At 38.3% G+C, this 19,568-nt stretch overlaps 1 protein-coding gene across 6 annotated transcripts in view; it reads left to right on the forward strand.

Moving 5' to 3' along the window:
- The window catches only part of NSD3 (nuclear receptor binding SET domain protein 3), a 108,969-nt gene that overhangs the window by 73,185 nt on the left and 16,216 nt on the right, over positions 1–19,568 (forward strand). For 5 of the 6 annotated variants that reach the window (XM_067721712.1, XM_067721713.1, XM_067721714.1 and 2 more), the window contains 6 exons: positions 330–458; positions 1,097–1,223; positions 6,071–6,268; positions 6,732–6,905; positions 11,368–11,514; positions 14,791–14,947. In XM_067721712.1, coding sequence (XP_067577813.1) covers positions 330–458; positions 1,097–1,223; positions 6,071–6,268; positions 6,732–6,905; positions 11,368–11,514; positions 14,791–14,947 — 932 coding nt within the window. The remainder of the gene's footprint in view (positions 1–329; positions 459–1,096; positions 1,224–6,070; positions 6,269–6,731; positions 6,906–11,367; positions 11,515–14,790; positions 14,948–19,568) is intronic. The other variant, XM_067721716.1, reaches the window with a different exon arrangement.

The raw sequence follows: 19,568 nt of genomic DNA on the forward strand, positions 1-19,568 counted from the left end.
CCAGACCAAGCAACCAAGTAATGCTTTGCCTGACTTTCTCGGCGAGAACAGGGAATTTTTTTTTAAATCCTGGTAGAAAAGAAATCATTTTGGTCATTTTGTAACTTACGGGTCTCTTAATTTTGCTGGTCTCTTACATAACAGGAGCGTAGTTTTTTAATTGTAACAGTTTCTCTCAAAACACCAGACATTGGGTATCCAGGGGTTTTAGAAGGGAGGAAGAGGTTGTGTGAAGGTTTCTTTGAGCAAGTCTTAACTAGGATTTTCGTAGCACCTAATTTTGAGGAAACTTTTGTTTTTCTTAAAAATGTGTTCTGTTTTCCATGTAGGTAGGCTTTGGAAAGCAAGTCGATAGCCCTTCAGCTACTGCAGATGCAGATGTTTCTGATGTGCAGTCCGTGGACTCAAGTTTGTCAAGAAGAGGCACTGGAATGAGTAGGAAGGACACTGTATGTCAGGTAGGCAGGCAACCTGTCCTGCAGCTTGAAACAAAGGCTGTAATATCCTGCCAGTAATACACTTCCCTCCTGTTTGAGAGGTTAGTATCTTTCTAAGTTATGATACTGCTTTCAAGCTACAGATCTACAAGCCACTTCAGGCTCTTTTCTTCCCTTTCGGAGTTGGAATACTTACTATTCACGTGTAAGTGCCAGTCTTCACTGTGATGCTCCCTTATTAATTGGAAGTAAATGGCAGGTGGCTGACTTCAAAAACATCTTCTCAGATTGAAGTTGGTATTAAAGTTTTTAATGTATATTTACCCTTTTTGAAAAATACTGCTTTGCACTCTGAAGAAGAGTTAAAGTATGCAGATTCCAAAGAAGGAATCATAAAAGATCAAGTATGACTTTTAAACTTTATACATATTGGGTCTGGAAATAGTTATCTGGTTCAGCGGTTCTCAAAGGGAGGGCCAAGGACCAGCAGCATTGGCATTGTCAGGGTGCTTATTGGAAATGCAGATTTTCGAGCCCCACCCGAGACCCGCTGAATCAGAAACTGTGGACCCAGTAATCTGTGTCTTAACAGACCCCCCCACTGGTCCTGATGCCTGCTACAGTTTGAGCACAGCTGGGTTTTTTTTGCCATGTTACAGATCTGTGAAAGCTCTGGGGATTCTCTGATTCCTTGCGAGGGAGAGTGCTGCAAACACTTCCACCTGGAGTGCCTGGGACTGACATCATTCCCTGATGGAAAGTTCATCTGCGTCGAATGTAAAACTGGTGAGCGTCCTGGTAGATGTGAGAAGATGGGGGTGAGGGTGGAGAAAGTGCAGTGCCCGCATCTTCCATGACATCACACTCTCTTACCATGTTTATGTAGCTCGTATCTCCTCTCCCATAGCTATTCCAACAAATTAAGACCATCCAGTGATTAGGCTTCCTGACATCTAAAGAGCAGTTTGTAATATTATTGTCAGATCTCCTCCCACTAGTGCCTTTACCATAAAATCTGTCAAATCATCGAGATGTATTTATGTTTTATCTAAAGAGCTATACAAAGTTTGTAGAGTGAATTATTTTTCAGGTGGGTTTGAGATTTTTGTGCTCAATAAATTGATCTAAAATCCCTTGACTTTATAGACCAGAATAAGTGTCCGTCACAGACTATAACCATGGGGATTGTATTTTTAGTGGAAAGATGGAACTATCAGAAATTGTTTTTAAAACATGGGGGTTTTGGAGTCATCATTTATCTCTTGTACCCCATGTATAGACTGCCACCTGTCAAAATAACTTACAGAGAAAGAAATATGTAAGTTTATATTTCTTCTCTGTGTAGCCATGATTCTAGTTAAGTCATGGAAAGCAGAAAATAGAATTGTTTAATTTGTACCAATAAGGTAAGTGAAAAGTCACCTGGAGATGACCTGGTAGTGCTTCTAGGAACCATGTTCACGTTTCTGTGGGTTTTGTTTTGGTTTTGCTGTGAGAAGCTGTGAGCCAATTGGATGTCGAGTATTTACGATATGCTGACCTTACCTTTGTACCTTATTATTTTCCTACTCCTTTCCTCCCATTATTTGGATTCTCATAGATACTTATTTTATTCTTTTTTACTCGTAGGCCTCCAAAAATCCTTTGTATGTTCTAGATTCCATTAGAACAGTAACTTTGTTTTTAACCAAATACTTTCTAAATGCCAGATGCTCTTAGTACTGAGCGTTTTATCTTCTTATCTCATTTGCTCCTCACTACATTATGAGATAGATACTATTATTATTTCCATTTTACAGAATGTGAAACTGAGGATTAGAGAGTTTGTTTTCCAGCCTTGCCCAGAGTCACAGAGACACACGTGGTGAAACTGGGGTTCAGGCCCAGGAGGCAGAGCTTGACCCCAGAGTCCTTGCCCTTTACTGTTGCCTTCTGCCACCTTGACTCAGTAGGATGGGAATCACATAGCACATATCCTGACCACAGACACACACACACTCACCTACATACACAGGCAAAAATTAAGCTACACAAGCTGTTTTAAACAAATAACTTATATTTTTTCCCTATGTAAAATATCATTTTATTTATCACATTTAGACTCTGCAGTAAAGCTTTTGAACAGTCTGCCAGCTGGCAGCCTCAGGGTCAGATTATCTGCACAGTGTTTTATTTGGCCCTCAGAACGAGTTTTGAATGTGTTAACTTGGATCAGGCACATACTCCTTGTTCCCCATATTCCCTACCAGACACTTTTTCTAAAACCCTGTCACTCAGTCATTGATGTAATCTGCCTGGCCCCATTAAGCATTCAGATTTGCAGCCTGATAAGTTACTGATAGGAAGGACCATGTATCTAAGTATTAAAACACTCTTAGGGCTTCTCCTCTAACTATAGAATCCAGCAGAATTCTGCCAACAAAGGTTCGATATAATCTAATTGGGTACACAACTAACAGAAAATTTAAGAAGGAAATTTGCTTTAAAAACAATTAAGTAGAACAAAGTTGGAGGACTCACACTTCCTGATTTCAAAATTTACTACAAAGCTACAGTAATTAAAGCAGTGTGGTACTGGCATAAAGGCATATAAACCAACGGAATAGAATAGGGAGCCCAGAAATAAACTCACATATATGGTCAAATGATTTTTTAACAAGGGTGCAAACACTGTTCAATGGGGAAAGGATAGTCTTTTCAATAAATGGTGCTGGGAAAATTAGATCCACATGCAAAAGAAGTTGGACCCTTACCTTATACCATACACAAAAATTAATTCAAAACGGATCAAAAACCAAAACATAAGAACTGAAACTATAAAACTCTTAGAAGAAAACACCAAAAACCCCCAAATAACCCAATTCAAAATTGGGCAAAGGACTTGAAGAGACATTTCTCCAAAGAAATACACAAATGGCTAGTAAGACATGAAAAAATGTTCAACATCATTAGTAATCCAGGAAATGCAAATCAAAACCACAAAAGTAATTGTTTTTCAAACTGCTTTTGATATATTTACTATCACATGAAAATCAGTTTGATACCAATGTGGTACACTACCAACATACTAGGAGTGAAAACTCAGATTCTTCAAACCATTGTTTAAGATCATTTACGAAGTCTTTTTTTGTTTATCAAAAGATAAAACACTTCACATGTAAAAAGTATTACAGGATACATGCCCGATAAGTTCTTATACTGCCACTTTCTGTTGTTTAAGACAAATGTGACTTCTGGAAAGAAAGCATTTTCATTTGCCCTTTTGAATAAAATGTGTAACAGGGAATTTTACTTATTACTTTCTTAGTCTAAAGGAAGACCATGTGCTAGTGAGGAGGGGAGGGTAGTGGAAGTGTGCCCATGCTGGAGCTCTAAACGTAAGTCTCACAGGGGTTTATAGCTCAGTCAGCTCTGTTAGTGTGACGGTACCACTAATTACAACAATTTTCATTTATGTTAGACTTACTTTGATAATTATGCAAGTGAAAGCCTGTTTCATTTTTACGTAGGGCAGTTTATGCATTAGGTAAAGTCACACCTTTTAAACTTTAAAATAATTTTCTTTTAATTTTTAAAATTTCTAAAAGTTATTTTATTTTTTTATGGTTTTTAAGAAAATATTTATTTTATTTATTTATTTTTGGCTGCATTGGGTCTTTGTTGCTGCGCACGGGCTTTCTCTAGTTGCGGTGAGCGGGGGCTACTCTTCGTTGTGGTGCGCAGGCTTCTCATTGCGGTGGCTTCTCTTGTTGCGGAGCATGGGCTCTAGGCCCCCGGGCTTCAGTAGTTGCAGTGCACGGGTTCAGTAGTTGTGGCGCACGGGCTCAGCTGCTCCGCGGCATGTGGGATCTTCCTGGACCAGGGCTCGAACCCGTGTCCCCTGCATTGGCCGGTGGATTCCTTTTTTTTTTTTTTTTTTGCGGTACATGGACCTCTCACTGTCGTGGCCTCTCCCGCTGCGGAGCACAGGCTCCGGACGCGCAGGCTCAGCGGCCATAGCTCACAGGCCCAGCCCCTCTGCGGCATGTGGGATCCTCCTGGACGGGGGCACGAACCCGTGTCCCCTGCATCGGCAGGCAGACTCTCAACCACTGCGCCACCAGGGAAGCCCTGGCCGGTGGATTCTTAACCACTGCGCCACCAGGGAAGTCCCTGTTTTGTTATTTTCATTAACTTGTTTTATTTTTTAGATTCTTCATATAAGTGATAACATCATATGTGAACTCTTTATATAACAAAACATAATCCTTTGTCATCCTTGTTGCATTTATTTTTCTACATCTGTTTTTCACTTGTTCCTTTTTTTTTTCTTTTCTATTCTAATTGTTTCTTTCTTAACATGTTTGGCAGTTGAGCAGTGGAGCCACCTGGGCTCCACTGGTTGGAAGGTTTCTAGTGTTGGAAGGTTTCTAATTATAGTTTCAATTTCTTAAATAGATTATAGAACTGTCATTTTTTCTATTTAATATTTTTGTGCCAGTGTTGGTAAGTTCTGTTTTTCTAGGAATCTGTTGATTTATCTAAATTTTCAAATTTATTGGCAAAAATATAGTGATGTCCTTTTATTATTTTTTAAACAACTGTAGGATTTGTAGTGATGTATCATTTTTCATTTCTGATGTTAACGTTGTTTTTTTTCCCTTTTTTTATTAGTTACTTGTTTCCAGGGATATAAGTTTATTAACCTTTTTCAAAGAAACAACTTTTGGTTTTATTAGTTCTCCCCAGTGTGTATTGACTTCACTTCCATCTTGAAGTGTACATTCAGGGCTTCCCTGGTGACGCAGTGGTTGAGAGTCTGCCTGCTGATGCAGGGGACGTGGGTTCATGCCCCGGTCTGGGAAGATCCCACATGCCACAGAGCGGCTGGGCCCGTGAGCCATGGCCGCTGAGCCTGCGCGTCCGGAGCCTGTGCTCTGCAACGGGAGAGGCCACAACAGAGAGAGGCCCGCGTACCGCAAAAAAAAAGAAAAAAAGAGTACATTCACTGGGCGTAGAATTCTGGCTGGTGACAGTTTTCTTTGAGCCCTTACTGATAGCATCCCCTGTTTTCTGGCTTCCATCTTTCTCTTTCAGTCAGCAGTCTTGCTCCTTTGAAGGTAATTGTCTTTTTCTGTGGGTGATTTTAATATTTTCTCTTTGTCCTTGATTTTCTACAGTTTGAATAAGATGTGTAGATATAACTTTCTGTTTTTATTAGGATTATGAGTTTTCATTTTATGTCTGTTTTACAAATGGAAATTGTGATTATCTAATGGAATCTGCCTTTTTATTGGTAATTTCTTTATTCTATGTTGGGAAGACCTTGCCACTCTCAGCTGCCAGGTGTTGAAAATTCTGTTCTAGATTTTCTATGGAATTTCAGTATAAAGTGAGAAGTGGAGATCTAAATTGTTCTTGGTGCTATATCCTCAAATTGACGATCAATTATTGTAGCAAATCAATTATTCTAGCAAGTTTTAAGTCATATTTTAATTTAACTATTTTCAGTGCCTTTTTTGTATGTTAAAAATCTTACACACAATAGTAGAATCTTTGGGGATTAGCTCTTCGGTGTCAGTGACTGCTTCTGTTTAAAAGGAATATGCTTTAATCAGATTTTATTTAATCTGTGTTCCTCACCAATATTCCAGGAGAGCACCCGTGTTTTTCATGTAAAGTGTCTGGTACAGACGTGAAGCGTTGCTCTGTTGGTGCTTGTGGGAAATTTTACCATGAAGCCTGTGTCCGCAAATTCCCCACTGCCATCTTTGAATCAAAAGGATTCCGCTGTCCCCAGCACTGCTGCTCTGCCTGCTGTATGGAGAAAGATATCCACAAAGCAAGTAAAGGTAAAAACAGAGCTAAGGAAGGGGACAGTTGTTTTTTTTTGTAAGTTCAGTAGCAAACAGTAAGCACATTATTATAAAGAACATCAGGCATTTTCCCTCTGTTTATCTATAGCTATTACAGCTCAGCCACAAAAGATAGTAAGGTAAGTGGATTCTAGGTTCTAATTTAGACCATGGGAAGAAAATTCCATATGTTCAAAATTACCCTTGAACATTCCTTAAACGGGTGCCATATTGGAGACCAGCATCTCTCCAGCACTGGCACAGACACATTTTTCTTTGAGTGACCTCCTGATGAGCACTGCATTTAGGGGCCATACAGCACAGAAACAGCAGAGTCAAACTAGGGAAGAAAAAGATTTTTGTATTACTGAAACCAGCATCACATTGGATCCCAAAAGATCTCATTTTATATCAGCTGATTCTTTCTTACATAGATTCCTTTTTGATTGTCTTTCAACAGGTCGCATGATGAGATGTTTGAGGTGCCCAGTAGCCTACCATTCTGGAGATGCTTGCATTGCTGCCGGCAGCATATTTGTGTCTTCCTACGTTCTCATCTGTAGTAATCATTCCAAACGGAGCAGTAACTCTTCCTCTGCTGTAAATGTAGGCTTTTGTTTCGTTTGTGCAAGAGGTGAGTGTCAGCCCTTTCTCTTTATGTCTTTCTGGGTTCATTGGCATATTTCCCCCATTAAAATCGAGTTTCAGTAAAATCCCTGAGAGAGATTAACACTTCCAGTAACTCGTCCCTTTTATAACATTAGACACTCAAACTGTTAGAATATTAATTCTTCCATAAATTAAGCTAAAATCTACATCTGTTTAGTAACTTAGAATTATAAATGAGTTCTTAGTGTTCCTGTTTGGAGCATCAAAAGATTAATCTACACTTGACCCTTGAACCACATGGGTTTGAGCTGCGCAGATCCACTCTGTGCGCATTTTTCTCAGTGGCGTACTCCAGTACTACATGATTGAAGGTTGGTGGAATCCGCAGGTGGTGGGGGGGGCAACTTAAAGTTACAGGGGATTCCAACTGCGTGGCGGTCCACACACCTGACCGCGGCATTGTTCAAGGATCAGCTCTCTTCCCTTGTGCAAACAGTGCTTCTATTCGAAGTAGACTCTTCCCATGTCATATTCTTTAATCCAGAGTTTTCAACTAATTGAGATTTCACTTGGAAGGCAAGAAGAGCACATTTATTTTTTAATTGTTTATGTTGTATTTTATCATGTTTTGGTCTGGCATTGAGGAAGACCTGGTGGAATACAGCCAAGGCAACATATGTGGTGTATTAGTTAAGAGCCTGCAGTACAGGCTTTCTTACTTGCCAGCTGTTGATATTTAAGTCTGCCACTTAAGATTGATCGCTTCAAAACAATATTGCGTCCCTGAGGGCATCAGTGAACTTGAGTTCGTAATAATATAAAGTAGAACTTCTTCAGTTGAATGTGATACAGAGTACCTAACTTTACAGAGCGTCTCAGCTATATTATAATAAAAGAATTTTTAGTGTTTAGTAAGCATTTTAGAAACAACTAATATCCCCAAGTGCATTTTTTTTGTTTTGTTTACTCATAAGTGCTAAGTTTTCTAAACTTCCCTTAGTGTGAAATATTTGAAAGGACTGTGTGGCATATCAGGCCTGTTAGATTATATTTAGCCCATACTGAAAATGAAGTTTTGGATCATGTTTTGTTTTTTATTTGTTTTTGGTTTTTTTATTAATTTATTTATCTTTTTTTTTTTTATTATTTTTGGCCACTTCGGGTCGTCTTTGCTGCACGCACGGGCCTTCTCTAGTTGCAGCGAGCGAGGGCTACTGTTCATTGCGGTGCGCGGGCTTCTCATCATGGTGGCTTCTCCTGTTGCGGAGCATGGGCTCCAGGCATGCGGGCTTCAGTAGTTGTGGCACGGGGGCTCAGTAGCTGTGGCTCCTGGGCTCTAGAGCGCAGGCTCAGTAGTTGTGGTGCATGGGCTGAGTTGCTCCGCGGCATGTGGGATCTTCTTGGACCAGGGCTTGAACCCGTGTCCCCTGCACTGGCAGGCAGATTCTTAACCACTGCACCACCAGGGAAGTTCCTGTTTTTGTTTTTTTGCCTTAGGAGACAGTTCTTTTAATTTGGTGAAAGTACTATAGAGTATTTTTAATAGAATTTAGCTAGTATGATAGATCTTGAGTTGTTTTGCTTTTGAAACTCTCATTAAAAAAAAGAAAAATAACCAGAGGGGGTGGACGGTACAAGATTAAGTAAGTGGTAGTCCTTTCCATGGCAGCCTCCTGGGTCCATTGTACACACTGCTTTGAGTTTTTCAGTTTGGAAGTGCGCGGGGCGGTCTGCAGGTAGAAGGAAGTGTTGTGTAGAGTAGTGACGACAGCTGCGTCCTGCTCTGAAGTCTGGATGGCACGGGGGAAGAAGGTCTGAAGTGTTTCCTGCCACACTGTATTAGCCAAAGAAATAAAAAGTCACGTGCCTTTTCCATCTCTCCACTCCTAAGAAAATAATGCTAGGATGAAAATACTGAATTATCAACTGAATGACTAGCTTTAGAGACTTTCAAATAGTTGAGTGTCAGTGATAACATAAAGTCTATCACTTTGTAAATACTTTATTCTACCCTTCTAGGCACTCACTTTTACTCACTTTTACTAGGAGGGGTGGAGGGGTGTGGGCGTGTAGGTGTGTTGGTGTGTGTGGGTGTGTGTGTAAGTAACTGAGCCAACATTTTAAATACCAAGTTTAAAACTATCATGTTGGCTTACTTTGGAGTATATTCTGAATCAAGTACCATCAGTTAAGTATATCGACCAATATTTTCTTTTGCTCTGTTTCATTTAATAATTGGGTGCCCTTTAAAGCAGGTGTTTTCCTTTAAGATAGATAGAAAACGACCCATTGTCAAGGAACCTAGTTTTAGAGAAACTTCTAACCATTTTGTTAAGTTTAAGTTATATGCCTTGATTAAAAGCTTGAGATAATGGAAATGAGGGGAAAACTCATGTTTTAACAACAGGATGCTGTTTGCATCTTATCAATTTGGCAATTATTCTGAAAGATGTGCTGTATTTAAATGCCTCTTTAAAGAGCAAGATTATTTAATCCCCAAATATTTTAACTGCAACTTTGCACAGTAAACAGAAACTCTCATTTTCCTTTCCAGCATTTTACAGAAACTTATTCTAAATAGATCAGATGTTGGGATTTGAGAAGGGCTTAAAAGTTCTCCGGAAGTAAATGATATGTGTTCTTTTACCAGAATTTATAGAGGTCTTCTTTTTTAAGGAAATCTAACTATAATAAATCCACACATGAAAAGGGATACTTCAATTGTTTATGTTTTGGTGTTAGAAAACTCAGCTTGTTTTGCCTTTGTTTCTTGTCGCGTACAGTTTCTCCCTCCGCACAGAGGATTTTTGTCTTAGTTCTTGGTTGTTTAAAATCATTAAGCTAATTCTTTTTCTTTTTTTTTTTTGAATAAGTTTATTTATTTTTTTTTGGTTGCTTTGGGTCTTCGTTGCTGCACGCGGGCTCTCTCTAGTTGTGGCGAGCAGGGGCTACTGTTCGTTGCATTGCGCGGGCTTCTCATTGCAGTGGCTTCTCTCACTGCAGGGCACGGGCTCTAGGCGCGCAGCCTTCAGTAGTTGTGGCGCACGGGCTCGTTTGCTCCATGGCACGTGGGATCCCCCCAGACCGGGGCATGAACCTGCATCCCCTGCATTGGCAGACGGATTCCCAACCACTGCCACCAGGGAAGCCCTAAGCTAATCTTTAGGACTGAAATATCTGGAAGTATTTTTAGAAATGCTTCAGCATTTAGAGAAACATTCCTCCTCCCCTGCCCCGCATGGTGCCACAGGGTGTGTGCAGTTATATTTCAGTGTAGTATAGATTCTTCAGCATTTCCTTTCATCTGGAGGGTGGTGTAAAATAAAAGTTACTTAATATTCTAAGTTGTTCTTTCTTATTTAAAAGCCATTGCACCACTTTTCTCTGTTAAATGTATGAAATGTTCATTCAACATTGTATAACCTTTATTCGAAAATTCTGATGTATTGCCGATTAGCAATTTCAAGTTCCATTCACATGAGAAATATCAGTATTTCTTGAATCTGCCTCAGTGTAGGATAGCATCAAATGAAGATAAAATCCACAGAAAATAGTAAATGGTCACCCCTTTAAAAACAAAACTCTTCCCTCTTCTCAAAATGATCTCTATGAAACTGCGGTCATGATTTGACCAGTAACCAAATAGAGAAAGTTCCCCTGGTCTCAGAGGTCCTGGGTTTAGGAGTGGCCGTAGCTACAGGATGGACTTAACTCAGGGGAAAGGTGGGTGTCACGGGTAGTTTAGAGCAGATGCTGTTTTCCTCCAACAGGACAGCTGTACTGGTAGATTGAAAGGACTGTTTTTATAAACCCTTAAGTTGGTAAGCGTTTAAGTCAGTTATTTTCATGGCAGGACAAAACTTTAACTGTTTGCATTACCTCAGTGAACTTCAACAACTTATATCTTCTCTAAAGTCACGTATCATACTGATAGAGAAAAGCTTCATTATCTGGCTGAGAAAGCTGGAATTTGAGGGTATCTAAAGATCTGAGCAGAGAGGAGAAGCCCAATTCTGCCTTTCAGCGCTGCTTGATGTATTGAAGGTGACCAGGGTCTCTAGTGTGTCACGTAGACAGTTCTTATTTCCAGCAATTAAGTGATACATTATTTTGTTCTTTGGGTTGTCGTCATAGTACTTCTAAACCTTAAGGAATGTAGCTTTGTTTTCCAGAGGGGGTTTTCAGAATGACGTCAAAGCAGTTTACATCCTCAAATTAAATTGGAGTTTCTTTCTGGGTGTATAGGTTTCTGTATAGGGATAAGGCATTGAGTAGCTTAAACTCCTTTTAATAACGATGGAAAGCCTTGAGTAGCTTAAACTCCTTTTAATAACGATGGAAAGCCTTGTCTGTCAGATCTTTTCTTTTCCTGTTCTTTTCCCCCCCAGCTTTAAGCACAGCTACATAGTAGATGTTGGTTTATTTTTTCCTCACGGAATCATGGGTAGTTTCATTGCAGCTCACATCTTTCTGTTTGTCTCGTATAGGGCTGATAGTGCAGGACCATTCAGACCCCATGTTCAGTTCCTATGCCTATAAGTCCCACTACCTACTGAACGAATCAAATCGTGCAGAGTTGATGAAATTACCTATGATTCCTTCTTCGTCAGCTTCCAAAAAGAAATGTGAGAAAGGTAATAATCAAAATAGTTTATCTCTTACTTTTATTTTTGCATTTCCTATTTTTTCTCTTTAAATGAAGGGGGGAAATGTATGCCTGTCAAGCACCATCTGTTGCTTTTGGTAAATTCTACCTTGGTGGCTGTGGCTGTCTTCATATGGCTGCAAAATTATTAAAAAGGGCTTAAAATAATTCCATTATGACAAATTTTTACTTACTCTTCTCCTTGAATAAATTTTCACACCTTCCATATATCTATAGTCATTAAAATTGAAAGACTAGGATTCTGCTTAATATGGAAGCATGTTCTGAGGGCTCTTCCTCTTTTGCCTGATGCAGAACCGTATCATTCATGTTAGAATAGAATAGATGTGATATAATTTGTTACTAACTTTCAGCTAAATAACAAGACAGGTTATAGAGGGAAACAGAGATACTGACACTTAAAATTTTGATTCTGAAATACATTCTGTCATTTTGTTTCTTAAATGTTTTTGTTATGGTGCTATGAAAACTAGTTGCCCTTCTCTTAGGAGACATTGGTGGGCAGCTGGGAAAATGCTGCAAATACTGGATAGTGAAAGGCAGCCCAGCTGAATTGAAGAATTGCTAATAGATAATTTATCCACTGAGATCCAAGAGCTAAATGTATATTTATATTCTCCAAGTTAATTTAATCTATGGAAGAAAAATCTTGTGTTTTGCTTTATATAGCCTACATGTAATAAAAGGGGAAAAAGTGGTTTAACAATAATGTATTATTTGGGGAGTTATCCCAGAGGGTAAAATAAATAACTTGGAAGGTGAAAGCCTTTTCCTGTATACATTGCCATTATGATCTGAGGCCAGGCTCAGAATCTTTAAAGAAAATTCAATTCTTTTTTTTTTTTTCATGCTTTGTGTTGCCTGCTGATGACGTATGTTTGCTGTTTGTCAGACATCTGAAGTGGCAACCCATGACTAAAAAAAAGTATAACTAAGCAAGTTGATTAGAACCCATGAAGAGGGAGGTTGGAGAGACTGTTGACTCTTTTGTCTGTTTTCTATTGAAGTCACAGTTTGGCATCTTACTGGTGATACCAACTGTTTCCAAAACAAAGATGGACATGGGTCTGACTAATTCCATAGTGCAATAAAATTAGACTACCTGAGGCATTTTAGGAAATGCCTTATTTTCCTGCTGGCGCCTTTATAAAATTAGACTAATTCAATTGTCGTTTACTTTCTTTTCAGTACTCGGTATTGACCTTGACATGAATTGAAATTATTTTGAGCCCTCTGTTTGCTTAGCTTGAACCATATCTTTCTTCTCTCGCATCCTAAAGCAGTTTTCTTGCATAGCACCAAGGTGGATTGTTCATATTTTTATTTTTCTATTTCCCTTGTGTATTTTTGTCAAAAAATCGTGATGATTTTCACTGATGATTCAGGGTCTGTATTTCCTCTGAAATAAGACTTAAAATTTAGGACTGTTCCATAATGTTAAAAAATGGCCAGACTGACCTTTCCACACCAACCCTAATAATCACTTGTCCTCTAAAGGTATTTGCAAAGACCGCTCTCCCTATCGGTCATTTCTTTCTGATGGAAAAATGAATTATCTCATTTTACTTTAAACTTACAGAAGAATTCCCTACCTAGGCTAAGAGCACTCAGGCAGCTAATCTCTAGGTTGGAGAATTGGAACAATTAATCCATATTGAGATCTGCAGACAAAGGGGAAAATCCCAATGATTGAAGTAAAAGCTTTTAAGCAGAGGAAATATAGTAATTTAATTCATCACTGATTGTATATGGATTTTCTTTTTGTTTTTATGTTAATCAGTTAGAAGTTTGAAAGTCTACAGGAAGACGAGATTTTCTGGAAAATTGATAGCAAACCCTCAAAAGGTTGGAGCATGTGATTTGATAAAGTTGTATAGAGGGCTCTTAACCTTTTGCTTATGAGACTTTAAATCTCAGTACACTCATGGGTTGTAGACTTGGTTTTCCAAGAAAGATTTTTTTTTTTTTTCCAGTAAATGTCTTTATTGCATTTCATCTTCAGTGGTTAACATTCTTTTCTGTCACTTGTTGAAATACAACAATAAAGAGAAAATACAACAATAAAGAGATTTCTCCCCGAAATCTCTTTAATTTTTTGGATTTAAAAATAGTATTGTTTTGTTTGCCGCACCTGCTTTGGTCTTGATCCAGAGATGGTTTTGTGTATTTAAAAGGAGAGGATTTTGCTAGGGTACTTGGAGGCATCTCCTTGTGTGTGGTACTTGATTCTACACTGATACTTACTTAGTTTATGCTATAAAGCAGTGGTTCTCAATATGACATCAGGAAATATTACAAACAAAATTCTGAACTATATTTAACAGTTCAGAAAGTCTAACAGAATCAGACATTTGTGTAAAATACAGTGGTGTGAGTTTCTTTATATTTGGCTATGCTTTTAGCAATTTAATGTGATAATACCAGTTTTGTTATTGGGATCAGAAGCTCTGATTGGCTGTTATATATTTCTTTGGTTAATTAAAACAGAAGAAAATAATTGTTACTTTTAAAATGTTTTTTGGTTTTGGTGGGTTTTTTGTTTGGTAAAATATTTGAAAACATATGGATCCATGAGAAAGGGCAAGGGGATCCTTGGTGCTGAAAAAGTTGCAAACCACTGCTTTATAGCCTGTTTGACTTTATTTGTCTTCACTGAAAAGGTAATGATAATATAATCACCAATTCAAGATTCTTTTCCTTTTTTGTATTCTTACATGGGAAGAAAAAAGTACTGGTCAACCTATTGGCTGTTTCCATTCTTGCTAATGTTGTTATAAAGGGATGTAGTTAACTGTGCCACTGGATTAAAATACAAAGATGACCATTGCTTGCTTTCTTAGCTCTCAAGGAGAAAAAGAGAGTTGCTACATATTTCTCTGAAAATCTGTTCTCAAATCTACTCAGTCTAAAGATTTTATGCATCTATTTGTCATATGTTAATAGTCTTAGCTGCCTGCTAAACTGGTACTTCAGTAGCCCACATTTTAGAGGGATAAAGAGTAATGTTTTTCCTACTACTCAAAGGCTTTGAGTTTCTGGCCACTGAAGCCCTCCCTGGAAAGGGCTACTTCAGCTAAATCTGTTCATTGCTTTGTATTTTAATCCATCACTAAAATATAACTCAGTCCCTTGGTTAATTTCCCTCAATCTGAATCAAATTTAATGCAGGTAAAAGATAACTTTCTCTCTTGTCTCTCTCTCTTTCCTCTTTTCTCAGTTATTAAGACTGTTTGTTTGTTTCAAGGTGGAAGATTGCTCTGCTGTGAGTCGTGCCCGGCTTCCTTCCACCCGGAGTGCCTGAGCATAGAGATGCCAGAAGGCTGCTGGAATTGCAATGACTGTAAAGCTGGCAAGAAACTACATTACAAGCAGATTGTTTGGGTCAAATTGGGAAATTACAGGCAAGTTTTTCCAAGGACAAAGAGGAAGTATTCAGTTACTGTTCAGTAGTTCATAGCCTGTACACAAAGTGGCTAGGAGATAGGTAGAAAAAGCAGCACAGTGCTGCAACTTCCTTAGAAACAGAAAGAGAAGAAACATAGTTTGAGTCTGGGTTTTTAGAAGACTGGGAAGGTTAGTGGTTGATAGATATTTTTTATGAGTTGGTTGACTTTTGTTTTTAAGTTCTGAAAGTTACTTTTTCCTAATGGACTATGGTACTAATAGATTTTAAAATAAAAGCTTTCATGTGGAGAGTGGGGAAGATTTTTTTTTTTGCACTCTAATTAGATTTATATTAATTTCTGATTTCTAATAAAGTTAAGAGTTTATATCCTGGCCAAAATAGCTCTTTTTACCCCTAAATCTAGTCCATTATAGTTCTAGCTAGAAGCTCTAAACTGTGTGCAAAGAGAGAGCTTTTTAGAATTTAAAGAGAGAGATTATTTCATTAGGAGCCTTTAGATCTTAAGGGAATGAAGCAAGAAGTATGTGTGATTGCCATTATTTTAATAAATCTTCCTCCTTTTAAGAAGCCTGTTTTTAACAAGCCTTTAAGTGAACAGGAATAATGATGTTTTTTTAAACTCTGCATTTTACATTTTGAGGCATATGTTTATAATTTTACTAAGAAAATAGATACTATTCAAGAGAACACACAGAGGACTTTGAAGGCAGTGAAAATGCTCTGTATAATATTATAATGTTGAATAAATGCCACTATGCATTTGTCTAAACCCATAAAATGTACAACACCAAGAGTGAATTCGAAGGTAAACTAGGTGATTATGATGTGTCAGTGTAAGTCCATCCTTGGTTTAAAAAAAACACAAACACACACACATAGTAGAGTTCTGCTTTTCAATTAGAATCCTAAGTATAATATGTTTCTGTAGAATTTCAAACATACTGTAATTTTTTTTAACAAGGGCTATGTCATTTTCTCTGTTTTAAATACACTGCTTGCTTACCTATTTAACCATAAAAACTTAGTTTTTAGCTGAGATAAGGGGCATTGAGAAGCTCCCCCCCAGCTATTTTTTTTTAACATATGTCGGTGAAATCTCCAAGCTCTTTTTAAAAAATGGACAGTTTGAATACATAAATAATTTTATACTTTATGGCAAAAGATACAAAGTTTTAAAAGGCAAATATCAAACCAGGGGAACTCTTCTACTCTCAGTAAGAAAAGAAAAATACCTTCCCTAGAAAAAGGAGCTGGGCTTCCCTGGTGGCACAGTGGTTGAGAGTCTGCCTGCCGATGCAGGGGACACGGGTTCGTGCCCCGGTCCGGGAGGATCCCACATGCTGTGGAGTGGCTGGGCCCGTGAGCCATGGCCGCTGAGCCTGCGTGTCCGGACCCTGTGCTCCGCAACGGGAGAGGCCACAACAGTGAGAGGCCCACGTACCGCAAAAAAAAAAAAAAAAAGAAAGAAAAAGGAGCAAAGAAGAGAAAGAGCCAGTTTGCAAAGGAATAGAAAATAGACATGTAAAAAATGCTCAGCCTCACTAAAAATCAATGTACATTAAAAACAAAGAGTTTATTTTTCAGTTAACAGACTTGCAAAGGTTTAAGAGTAATAATTTTGCAGCTCAGGAGGGCATGGGGAGACAAGTGCTCCTGTCCAAGTAAGGCATCACATATCAGACTTGTAACTGTGCATCCCTTTGACCCAATAGTTCCCCTTCAGGGAATTTATCTAAGGAAAAGAATTGGACAAATGGGCAGAAGTGTACTTATAGGGGTGTTCATTGCAGTATTATTTCTAATTGCAAAAATTTAAATAATCCAAATGTTCAGTCAGTAGGGTATTTGTCAGATAAATTGTAGTGTATCCATATTTTAGAATACCTGGAAGCCAAAAGAAGGAATATGCAGGTGCGTATAGTAACATGGGAGGGTATCCACAATATATAGTTAATTTTGGGAAGTATGTTAAACAGTATATACATTATCTCTCCATGTGTTCATACAACTTTTAAAAACTGTAGATCTAGATATAATATGTTTTTATTATTACCTGGAAAAAAAACATCTAATGTTAATAGTCTGAGGCATGAGATTATTAGGGGGAGCCATTTTCAGTTTTTCTGTTATACATTTCTGCACTGTTTTAATTTTTAAAAGAAACACACATTGCTTTTTTTTCCATAAAGTTACATTTAATAATTTTAAAGGTATAGTCTTTTTTTTTATTGAAGTGTAGTTGATTTACAGTGTTGTGTTGTACTAATTTCTGCTGTTACAGCAAACTGACTCAGTGATACACATATATACATTTGTTTTTTATATTCTTTTCCATTATGGTTTATCCCAGGAGATTGGATATAGTTCCCTGTGCTGTACAATAGGACCTTGTTGTTTATTCATCCTATGTATAATAGTTTGCATCTGCTAATCCCAAATTCCCAGTGCATCCCTCTCCCTCCCCTCCAGCCCCCTTGGCAACCACAGGTCTGTTCTCTATGTCTGTGAGTCTGTTTCTGTTTTGTAGATAGGTTCATTTGTGTCATATTTCAGATTCCACATATAAGTGATATCATATGGTATTTGTCTTTCTCTTTCTGACTTTCTTCGCTTAGTATGATAATTTCTAGATGCATCCATGTTGCTGCAAATGGCATTTTTCATTCTTTTTTATGGCTGAGTAGTATTCCATTGTATATATGTACCACCTCTTCTTTATTCATTCATCTGTCGATGGACATTTAGGTTGTTTCTGTGTCTTGGCTATTGTGAATAGTGCTGCTGTGAACATAGGGGTGCATGTATCTTTTTGAATTATAGTTTTGTCCAGGTATATGCCCAGGAGTGGGATTGCTGGATCACATGGTAACTCTATTTTTAGTTTTCTGAGGAACCTCCGTGCTGTTTTCCATAGTGACTGCACCAACTTACATTCCCACCAACAGCGTAGGAGGGTGCCCTTTTCTCCACACCCTTTCCAGCATTTGTTATTTGTAGACTTTTTAGTGATGGCGATTCTGACCAGCACACATTGCTTTTATAATTAAAAATATATATCTTTCCAGGAGGGGAGGGGTGCAGGTTTGACAAATAATAGATAAGACATTCCTGGATAAGAAATATCTAAAACAGTGTAAGGAGCCTTTAGATCTTCAAACACATTTCAGAATATTTCCTTTTTAAAAGTTTTTTTGCCTTTTTTTTGAAATATAATTGACATTATATTAGTTTCAGGTATACAACACGATGACTCGACATTGTCTGTATTGCAAAACGATCACAATAAGTCTAGTTAACATCCGTCACCATATATAGTTACACATTTTTTTTTCTTGTGATGAGAACTTTTTTTGTGTGTGGTGAAGGAGGGTGCAGTGTTTATGACAGGGAGCCAAGCTAGGAGTTCAGGACAGCTAGTGCCAGAAAAGCCTGAACTCCGATGAGAACTTTTAAAGTTTGCTCTCTTGGCAGCTTTCAAATATAGTCTCTTAGCAGTGACTGTAGTCACTGTGCCGTACATTACATATTTCCTTTTTTAAAAAACTTATGAATACGAAAATATAGTTGACTTAATTTTAATACTTAAATTTTAATCACATTACATTTTTTTAACATCTTTATTGGAGTATAATTGCTTTGCAATAGTGTGTTAGTTTCTGCTATATAATAAAGTGAATCAACTATACGTATACCTATACCCCCATATCCCCTCCCTCTTGCGTCTCCCCCCCCACCCTCCCCATCCCACCCCTCTAGGTGGTCACAAAGCACCGAGCTCATCCCCCTGTGCTATCACATTACATTTTAAAGAAGCCCAAAGCAGTGCTCCCATTCACAATTCACTGAGATTTCATATGCAGCTCATATTCTTCTTGTTCATTTTGCAAAGACTCACATCCATGAACTAATTCTTAATGTATTTTTTCCAATCAGGCCTTTCTGGGCCCCACGAAACTGTTTCTTTTCAATAGCTAGTTATTCTGCTGTGAAGCTTCCTGGGGGAGGTGAGTGCCTGGAACAAGGCTGGCAGAAAGCGTGCCTCTGTCTACCTGAGCCAGTGCTCGCACTTACCGCGAGCTCCCGGCACGCCTTGACGCGATTCGGAAATACGACCACCGCCCAGCCTGCTTTGAGGGGGAGCTAAATACTGATTACACAAAAGAGTGTTGTTTTGTTTTAACAATTTGAGCACAGACTTCTACCCACGTTTTTAATTAACTCTTAGATGGACACGGAGTGCTTTTAGGTGAAGCGTGTTCTTGGTCGCACTATAAATCTGGGAATGCGACCGTGCCATCATTTATCTTCTCAGTAATGTCGTTGTTCATTAAATAAACAATTTTATTAGGCATCTATAAATAAGAGACTGAAAGAAATTTAAGTTTGTATATATCTACTCTTGGTATCGATGATCTTATATACTACAATTCCTGACTTGCCCAATTGTGGGAAACTGTCCAGTGAGCCTCACAGGTGGTTCCCTCAGTGATTGCTGTGGACACAGTCATCGTCGCATGAAGGAGTTATGTTTTCAGTCCTGTCCCAAATCTCCCATTTATTATGATCTAAGGTGAATTAGATTCTGAAATATACACTGATATAAACCTAGTACATTT

The sequence above is a fragment of the Pseudorca crassidens genome, chromosome 21, assembly GCF_039906515.1.
Source record: "Pseudorca crassidens isolate mPseCra1 chromosome 21, mPseCra1.hap1, whole genome shotgun sequence".
Taxonomy (NCBI): domain Eukaryota; kingdom Metazoa; phylum Chordata; class Mammalia; order Artiodactyla; family Delphinidae; genus Pseudorca; species Pseudorca crassidens.